Here is a 9,350-nt window from a genome sequence, read left to right on the forward strand (position 1 = left end):
TAGGGCATTGCAATCAACTCATATGACAACCTAACCTTCCATTAACATTATATTTCCATACAAAGAGGCTATGAAGTCTGATACATTGAAAGGTTTGTATTTATGTAAAGCCTTTCTCAGAAGAATTGGACATTAATTAAATTTCTTATTTTCCTTAATATGGATTAGACCTATAAGATTTAGTGAAAATTCTCAGCTCTAGAAGAGTCACCAGAAAATAATTATAGAAAAAGAAAATGTAGTGGTTTTCCCAACCAAAAGTTCTAAAAACTTGGCATTCCTAATACCCCCAGGATAAATCTCTAATAACCAGGATGGAAGTCAAATCTGATGAAATTAGATGGTAAGTCAGTTGGATGTTAAAGATCAGAAACTTCAGATGAATCACTCTGGTAATTTAAGGGAAGATAAAGTAAAATTTCTGTGTCTATGCACAGTGCCAATCACATTTAAACACCTCTAAGGAAGGGTAGCAAAACTGTAATACCCTTGCTATATTTTCAAGATAGAAAGTGTGTTACACACACTCTGTTCACACAGCCTAAATTTGAGATTGATTTCAGGCAGCAGAAACTCCAGTTTAAATTTGAAATGGTTTCTGTTGAGGTAGTCTTCCAGTTATCATTCCATTCACTGTTCCCTTCAACTTTATGGCCTCTTTACTTCTACATTGTCCTTTGAGGGTGATTTCTGCAGCATTTTTTTTTTCTTTCTTTTTTTTCCCCTAGCTTCAGATTTAAACATTGAAAGAAGAAGGTTAGTAATTGCAGCTCTAGAGACCACCTGGGGCAATGTTAATTCATTCTTAGTTAATAAAAATTTGACTCACTTTTTCCTCCTATTTCTGCTCTCCTCTGTTCTCACACCCCTCCCTGCCCTCCAAATGATGACAGGGAAGGAAGATGAAGCCCCTGGCCTTTTTATTTTATGTAATTGTACAGATACTAACAATTAAGCCTAGATCATTTCTAATTCACTTCGTTTTTACTTAGAAAAAAATGCCCACATGTAAAATATCTTACTGTGTTTGAAAAGTTTGCTGAAACCCATCTTTGTCTTTAAATTTATAAAACATAGCTGACAATTTTAATTTCTTTTGAAACTAGAGCTTCTCTTCTCCCCCCACCCTGGGGCAGGGGAATTCAAATGAACTTTTTTCTATTGTTTTAAAACAGTTTCTAAATTTTAATAACTTTATTGTGATACAATTCACAAATAATAAAGTTCACTTATTTAAAGTATATAATTCAGTGAGCTTTTGTTTATATATTCACAAAGTTTGAAATCATCACCGCTACCCAATTTTTGTTTCTAATTTCCAAACGCAACTTATAGGTGACATGAATTTTAGAAGCATTCATAAAGATAGTAGCTTATTTTAGTAATCATTTCTTCTTTGTTATACTGATGGTCACCTTAAAACATTGAGCTACAATTCGCAACATCATATTTACTAAATTATAGCCTAGTCTATCAAATCTGGAGAGACAGTCTGGAGTTCTAAGATATTAATATTTAACCTTTAAGAATATTCAATTATTTCAGGGCTTGTCCTTTGGTGCATAGAAATATACTGTGTACTGGGGGATGAATAAGAATTTGGAGCACTCAGTAGTCTTAATGCTTTGTTAAATATAGTATGTGATGATCTGTTGCTTTAATCAATAGTTTGCATCTAGTCCCACTTATGATTTGTCATCTCTGTTTCCTCTGGAATAACACTGAGCTGCTTTCATCAATACCAGCTTGATAGCCTGAATAGGAGTAGACGTAAGCTGTCAGTCTTTAACAAGTATCACAGATTTGTAGGGCAGTTTAGAAAGGGGCTCAAAGATGCAGTTAATCATTACTCTTTTCATAATAGTAGGTACTATGAGCTGTGGTAGTTTGGTCACTTCTAAGTGTGATAGAGAATTCATAAGTCTTTTCTTAGTTTACTACCAGAAACATTCCCTAAAGGGAAGAAAATTGGCAGATACATTTGGGTGTACTGCTAACACATTGTATTAGTACCTAGGTATTTGTGCATGGGTTGATGCGGGAGCATCTCAGATGCATGACCAGTGTACTCCAGAAAACTGCAGTAATAAAAGAACAGTGGAAAATGTAGTACTAAATAAGCAATAACAGTAAGCTAATTAGGGGACAGTGTGATTGATAAAACAGCGATGAAGCCATAATAATAATTATAGTAATTTAGCATTGCATGCCAGGCATTTTGCATGCATTATAACATTTAGACGTCACATGGCCCTGCAAGGTTGGTATGAGTATCCTACTTTTATGGATGAGGAAACCAAAGACTAGAGTTTGTGACTTGACTATGACCACCCAGAATGTATACTGTAGAACCAGGATTATAAACCTAGGTCTATTGTACTCCAGGATTTGGGTTCTTAGGCACTTTTAAAACAATGGCCTTGGTAGACATTGTTTGGTGAGTCCTAGAAATGTAGAGTCATTCAAAGGTTTAGAAAACTTGCCATGATCCTGTTTCTTTGGTGGGATTTTCTGGTTTTGATTATGACTCCTCTCTTCTTCCCACACACTTAGGAGATAATAAGTTCATATAGCAAATAAGTTCACCCTACATATTTTTTATATTGGTGGTATATGCCTTTGACTTCCATGTGGCCTTTTGGTTCATGGGGCCTTTCCAAGAGAAACATTTTTCCTTTGTTTACCACTTGCACTAGAGTTCAACCTATTCACAACACTGTAAAATCACTTAAATCTGAAAGTAAACAAAACTACTACCTTTGAAACAGGTCATTTATAACACTTATGTTCACCTGCACATCCCCCCTTTGGAGGTGAAGTAAGAGGTTGGAAGTGGCCAACTTCAGCTAACAATGACCAACTGTGTTTTCTTAGGGGAAAAAAACCTGCTAGATAGGTTCAGAAGATGGGGAATTTTTTTAAAATTCAGACTCAATTAATCAGGGCTAGCAAAAGGGAATGAATTATATTTAAGTCAAGAAATCATCTTTCTGAGCGGGCGGGCCTGAGGCGGCGCGGCGGCCGGGCGGCCTCGGCCACCCGGTAATCGCTTCTCTTCCCGGCGTCTCGTCCGCAGAGGGAGCAGGATGTCCGCGGAAGTCCCCGAGGCAGCCTCCGCGGAGGAGCAGAAGGAAATGGAAGACAAAGTGACTAGCCCAGAGAAAGCTGAAGAAGCAAAATTAAAAGCAAGGTATCCTCATCTGGGACAAAAGCCTGGAGGTTCAGATTTTTTAAGGAAACGATTACAGAAAGGGCAAAAATATTTTGATTCTGGGGATTACAACATGGCTAAAGCAAAAATGAAGAACAAGCAACTTCCTACTGCAGCCCCGGATAAGACAGAGGTCACTGGTGACCACATTCCCACTCCACAGGACCTTCCTCAACGGAAACCATCTCTTGTCACTAGCAAGCTGGCTGGCTGATTAAAAGAGCTGAACTGCATGAATCTTCTAATTCCCATTATTTCTCATTAACATGTTACTTCTCCACTTTTTATTTCCTTTCACTCACTAAGTCATTTGAGAGTGGTGGCTTTGCAGGTAGCGGGTAGTGTGTGCTGCTATTGTAAGGGAATATACATGTGTAGAGTTTTGATTAGTTTAACAGTGCACTGATGAAGAGAACATGTTAGAGCAACGTAAAGTAATCTACTTGAAAATAATTGTATATATTACCTAACTCCTAGTGTAGGGCTGATTCCAACAAGTAACAAGCAAGTTTTACAGTTTTAATGTTTTGGCTTTCTTTAATTCATCTTAATTATAGCTTTGTGTGTTACTCTTATTTAATATAACCTCTGTTGTATTGATTTCTTCTGTGTTTTCCTTTTGGATTTTGTAAAAACAGAAGTTTAAGACCACAAGTTAGAAGAAAGGTCATATATTTCAAACACAAATAGATGGGGCTTCAAAAGATTTGTATCCTGTGCTTGAACTTGAATGGCCTTAAATCTGTTTCAGCTTTAACAATAGAATTTTACTTGGGCAATATTTGCCCATTCTGGTGTAACTTTTGTGACTCTAGTGCTTAACCGCTGCTGTTGAAGCTAGTGTTCTTATTCAGTTCTGTGGTGTTAGAATCTCTTTTGTTGTTGAAGATGTGAATGAAGTGTGCATGTGCATCGCCTGTTGAATTCACTTTTGTGCCATTTTGTAAATACAATAGTTTTGCACAACCTCTCACAACTGTCTGTATTAATTTCACATATTAAAGAGTAGATGATGTGCCAACCAGAAGCACAAGAGTTCCTACACAAAACTCTGTCGTTAGAGCTTTTGTATAGTAAGAGTAGTCTATAGTCTTGGGGTTATAGAATACCAAACTGAAATCTTTGCTCAGTCTGCCGTAGACTTAAGCTTTTTCATTTGTTACTAATATCCATGACATTCAGTGGCCTTGTGCAAATATGATATGTTGCTTAGGCATATCTTCTGTCCTATGCAGAACATTTCATTTTGACTTTTATGAAAATTACAATTCATGTAATTTATATAAACTTTTTTAATGTAGAAACTTTTTACTTCCACAGTCAATTTTGAGGACACTAGAATAAAATACTTTGCCTCCTGCGAAAAAAAAAAAAAAAAAAAAAGAAATCATCTTTCTCCTTATTGCTATCTCCCTTTAATACCCATCCCTGAAATCAGTGGTTGTGAAGACAAACAAGCACAAAATAAATACAGCTTTTAGAACTGCAAACATCTAGTATGTTTATCCATTGGAATTGCATTAAAGTGGTTACAATTTATTAATATTTCATTTAAAACACACATAAACCTCCAGTACAAATAATTTTTGTAGCTGGATACAATATTGGAGGTTCTAAATGTTGTAGGTGGTTGATATTGCAAACTCAGAATGCAAACAGTGATTTATTTTTATTTTTTTAGGACTACCCATTTCATTTGAGATCTGTATGGATAAAAAATACTTTCATACAGCTTATTCAAAAATATTTGAACACTTCAGGATTGTAGAACATCATTTCTAGGATAGTGCTTTGAGACTTTAACGTTGAGAACACTGTTTTATCACACTTCCATGCAGTTGGAAACATATCGTGATGAATCTAGTTTATATTTTCATGCTTTAAATTCATAAATATTGCCAAGTTCATAATTCAGTTAAAGTCTGAAGTGTGTATTCAACAATTTTAAATGTGCTGATTTTGCCATTAGCATTAAACAGCTGTTCTCTACTTCCACTAAGAATAAGATCAGAAAGAAGGAACTACACTTGCAGCATGAAGGGTATAGACTAGCGTTAGCAAAATCCTCCTGTCATTTTGGTGACATACTAGCCCTTGTTATCAAGGGAGTTGTTCGTCATCTATGCCAGAGATTTTAAAGAAGTCAATGGTGTTTCTGGGAATGCATTAGGTACAGCTTTCAGTTCAAATAAAAAAGAGTATAATAATTTCTGAAATTCCTTTCAACCCTATAATTCTATGCACATTTTATTATAATAAATAACCTGCTTAATTACAGTATGTCATCATCAGAAGTGGGGAATGTTGTGTTTCAGGACAGCAAATGCATTAACCTATACAGCTATTTGAATATGCCAACACTGGGTAATTAAGAAGCCACTTTGAGGAAGGAATGCTCAACTCCAGATCTATAATGTTAACTTCCTACTGGGAAGATTTACCAGAATACATGCATGTCTTATAAGCACCTCAAAGCCTAAAGAGGCCTTTCAAAACCAAAATTGTTTATAATATTCTCAAATCAATTGTTCATCTTGAGTTGCTGTTTTTCCCACCAACGCAATAAGCCTAGGAGAAAAAGATGATTCATACATGACATCAACCTTTCTCTTGACATCATTCCCAATTTTTCAATTGTTTTATAAACCCTACCTCAGAAATATACTGAATCAGTCACTTCCTCTTCACCTCCAGTGCCACTGGTTTTTTCAGCAGCATATTTCACCTAGAATATTACTGCATTAGTTTCCAAGCATCTCTTCCTGCTTCCAGTCTTACCTCTTCAAGTAAATTCTTCACATTGTTTCTAAAAAATGACCTTTCAAAAGTATGAATTTCTTTATGTCTTTCTGATGCTTAAAATTTGGCAGCGTTTCTCACGTGGCTGTATGTATCGGATAAAGTTAAAAATCCTAATTGTGAGTTGAAAAAAAAAAACCCTTCTCTTCTTGTTCTAGCCCTTAACTATATCTCTTGCTTTATCTCCCATCACTTTTCCATGTAAAATTCACTCACCCTGTAAGAACAAGTCATGTTCTTTCAACTGGTCTGCTTGTTTGTATCATATTCCTTCTGTCTGGAGTGTTCTTTGCCAGTCCACCTAATCATTTTCAAGTATAATCTCTATTGTAACAAACTCTCCTCACTCCTCCATTTTTAGTGCTGTTACATGGCCCTTGGTAACTGCCTCAATTGTAGTGCCTACTGCATCATATTACCCTTATTACTTGTCTGTCTTTCTCACTAGTCTGAGCTGCATAGGGCTTAGTATATTGGTCGTTTTTGTTTTGTTTTGTTTCGTTTGTTATATTTTTTAATCCCTGGTGCCTCAATAGATCTAGCACATAGTTGAGGTTTAATATGTTTATTAATATTATTATAGATCAAGCAGGATTTGTCCAGGAGTTGAAAGGGGTTAAACTTCATGTACTCCGGGGTTCATATAGTTCCTCATATTTCTTTAAGTTTCATTTTAATATTTACCCTTGTACAAATCGTTCATTTGAAGAACAAATTGGCCCAATTGTAGCAAGAATTTCAGAACTAAAGTCATAAATCAGGTGGACTTCTCCCATGCAGTGCTTAGCTCTGGTTTTAGACGTGATTCACTGAAGAGTTGTCTCTCTCCAGCAAGCTGAATGGTGAACTCTCCTAGAAGAACTTGTCAAAAATTTTAACTTGAAAATATTTTAGAATGTTTGAAGACAAATAGAGAATGAAAGTTTCTTAATATTGCACAGTTGAGTAAGTTCTTCAGGACCTAATTTTTTAGTATTTTTAATTTTACTTTATATTGGATTGGCCAAAAAGTTCATTTGGATTTTTCCATAACAGCTTACGGAAAACCCAGATGAACTTTTTGGCCAACTCAATATTTTGCAGCTTTATTGAGGTGTATTTGAGTATAAAATTGTAATATATTTAAAGTGTACAACATGATGATTTGATATACATATACATTTATTCCCACCATTGAATTATTTAACACACCCATCACCTCACATACTTACCATTTTTTGTGGTGATAAAACTTAAGTTTTACTCTCAGCAAATTTTGATTATACAATACAGTATTATCAACTATAGTCACCATGTTAGATTCTCAGACCTATTCATCTTAAAACTAAAAGTTTGTATCCTGTTACCAGCCTTTCCTTATTTCTCTCAGCCCCCCAGCCCCTGGCAACTTGCTGAGTCTGTGTTTGATTTTTTTTTTTTTGAGATTCCACATATAAGTGATATCATGCAGTCTTTGTCTGCTTTATTTCACTTAGCATAATGCCCTTCAGGTTCATCCATGTTTTTGCAAATGACAGGATTTCCTTCTTTTTTAAGACTGAATAATATTCTATTGTGTGTGTATATTATATATTTTATATGTATAAAACCATATATTTTATATGATGTATATGTGATATGTATATGATTATATATATCTATGATATCATATATTTTATATATATATATAATCACATTTTTTTGATCCGTTCACCCACTGATGGACACTTAGGTTGTTTCCCTATCTTGGCTATTGTGAATAATGCTGTGATGAACATGGGAGTGCAGATATATCTTTGAGATGGTGGTTTTGTTTCCTTTGGATATATACCCAAAAGTAGAGAAGTGGGATTGCTGGATCATATGACAGTTCTATTTTTAACTTTTTGAGGACCTTCATAGTGTTTTCTATAGTAGCTGTACCAGTTTATAGTCCCACCAGTAGTGTACAAGTGTTCCCTTTCTCCACATCCTGGCCAGCATCTGTTATCTCTTATTTTTTTTATGCTAATAGACATCTTAAAAGGTGTGAGGTGATATTGTGGTTTTGATTTTCATTTCCCTGATGATTAGTGATATTGAGCACCTTTTCATGTACCTGTTGGTTATTTGTATATCTTCTTTGGAAAAACATCTATTCAGGTCCTTTGTCCATTTAAAAATTGGGTTGTTTTTGTTTTGTTTTATTTTTTGCTCTTGAGTTGTGTGAATTCCTTGGATATTTTGGATATTAATCCCTTATTGGATATGTGGTTTACAAATACTTTTTCCCATTCCATAGGTTGCCTTTTAACTTTGTTGATGGTTTCTTTTGCTGTGCAAAAGCATTTTCATTTAATGTAGTCTCACTTGTTTGCTTTTGCTTTTATTGCCTTTGTTTTTGGTGTCAAATCCAAAAATTCGTTGCCAGACTGAGATGAAGGAGCTTACCACCAATGGTTTCTTTTAAAAGTTTTATGGTTTCACCATAAGCAAGACAAGAAGGCAACCCTCAGAATGGGAAAAAATAGTTGCCAACAAAACAACGGACAAAGGATTAAGCTCCAAAATATACAAGCAGCTCATGCAGCTGAATACCAAAAAAGCAAATAACCCAATCCACAAATGGGCAGAAGACCTAAATAGACATTTCTCCAAAGAAGACATCCAGATGGCCAACAAACACATGAAAAGATGCTCAACATCACTCATCATCAGAGAAATGCAAGTCAAAGCCACAATGAGGTATCACCTCACACCAATCAGAATGGCCATCATCACAAAATCTGGAAACAAGAAATGTTGGAGAGGGTGTGGAGAAAAGGGAACTCTCCTGCACTGTTGGTGGGACTGTAAGTTGGTACAGCCACTATGGAAAACAGTTCGGAGGTTCCTTAAAAAACTACAAATAGAACTACCATATGATCCAGTAATCTCACTACTGGGCATATACCCAGAGAAAACCAAAATCCCCAAAGAAACATGTACCGTAATGTTTATTGCAGCACTATTTACAATAGCCAGGACATAGAAGCAACCTAAATGCCCATCAACAAATGAATGGATAGAGAAGATGTGGCATATATATACAATGGAATATTACTCAGCTATCAAAAGGAATGAGATGGAGCTATATGTAATGAGGTGGATAGACTTAGAGTCTGTCATACGGAATGAAGTAAGTCAGAAAGAGAAAGACAAATATTGTATGCTAACTCATATATATGGAATCTAAAAATGTTACTGATGAACTCAGTGACAAGACAAGAACAAGGACGCAGATGCAGAGAATGGACTGGAGAACTCGGGGTTTTGGGGGGCGTGGGGTGAAGGGGAAGCTGAGACGAAGTGAGAGAGTAGCATAGACATATATATACTACCA

The 9,350-nt window shown here is 35.6% G+C and overlaps 1 protein-coding gene across 1 annotated transcript; it reads left to right on the forward strand.

Annotated features, from left to right (window-relative positions):
• The first annotated feature begins 2,998 nt into the window (after positions 1–2,998).
• On the forward strand, positions 2,999–4,184 carry LOC130842673 (cAMP-regulated phosphoprotein 19-like). The gene has a single exon (XM_057719356.1). It carries the CDS (start codon positions 3,087–3,089, stop codon positions 3,423–3,425), a length of 339 nt encoding a protein of 112 aa, XP_057575339.1. The 5' UTR covers positions 2,999–3,086; the 3' UTR covers positions 3,426–4,184.
• The last annotated feature ends 5,166 nt before the right edge of the window (positions 4,185–9,350 follow it).

The sequence above is a fragment of the Hippopotamus amphibius genome, chromosome X, assembly GCF_030028045.1.
Source record: "Hippopotamus amphibius kiboko isolate mHipAmp2 chromosome X, mHipAmp2.hap2, whole genome shotgun sequence".
Classification (NCBI taxonomy): Eukaryota; Metazoa; Chordata; class Mammalia; order Artiodactyla; family Hippopotamidae; genus Hippopotamus; species Hippopotamus amphibius.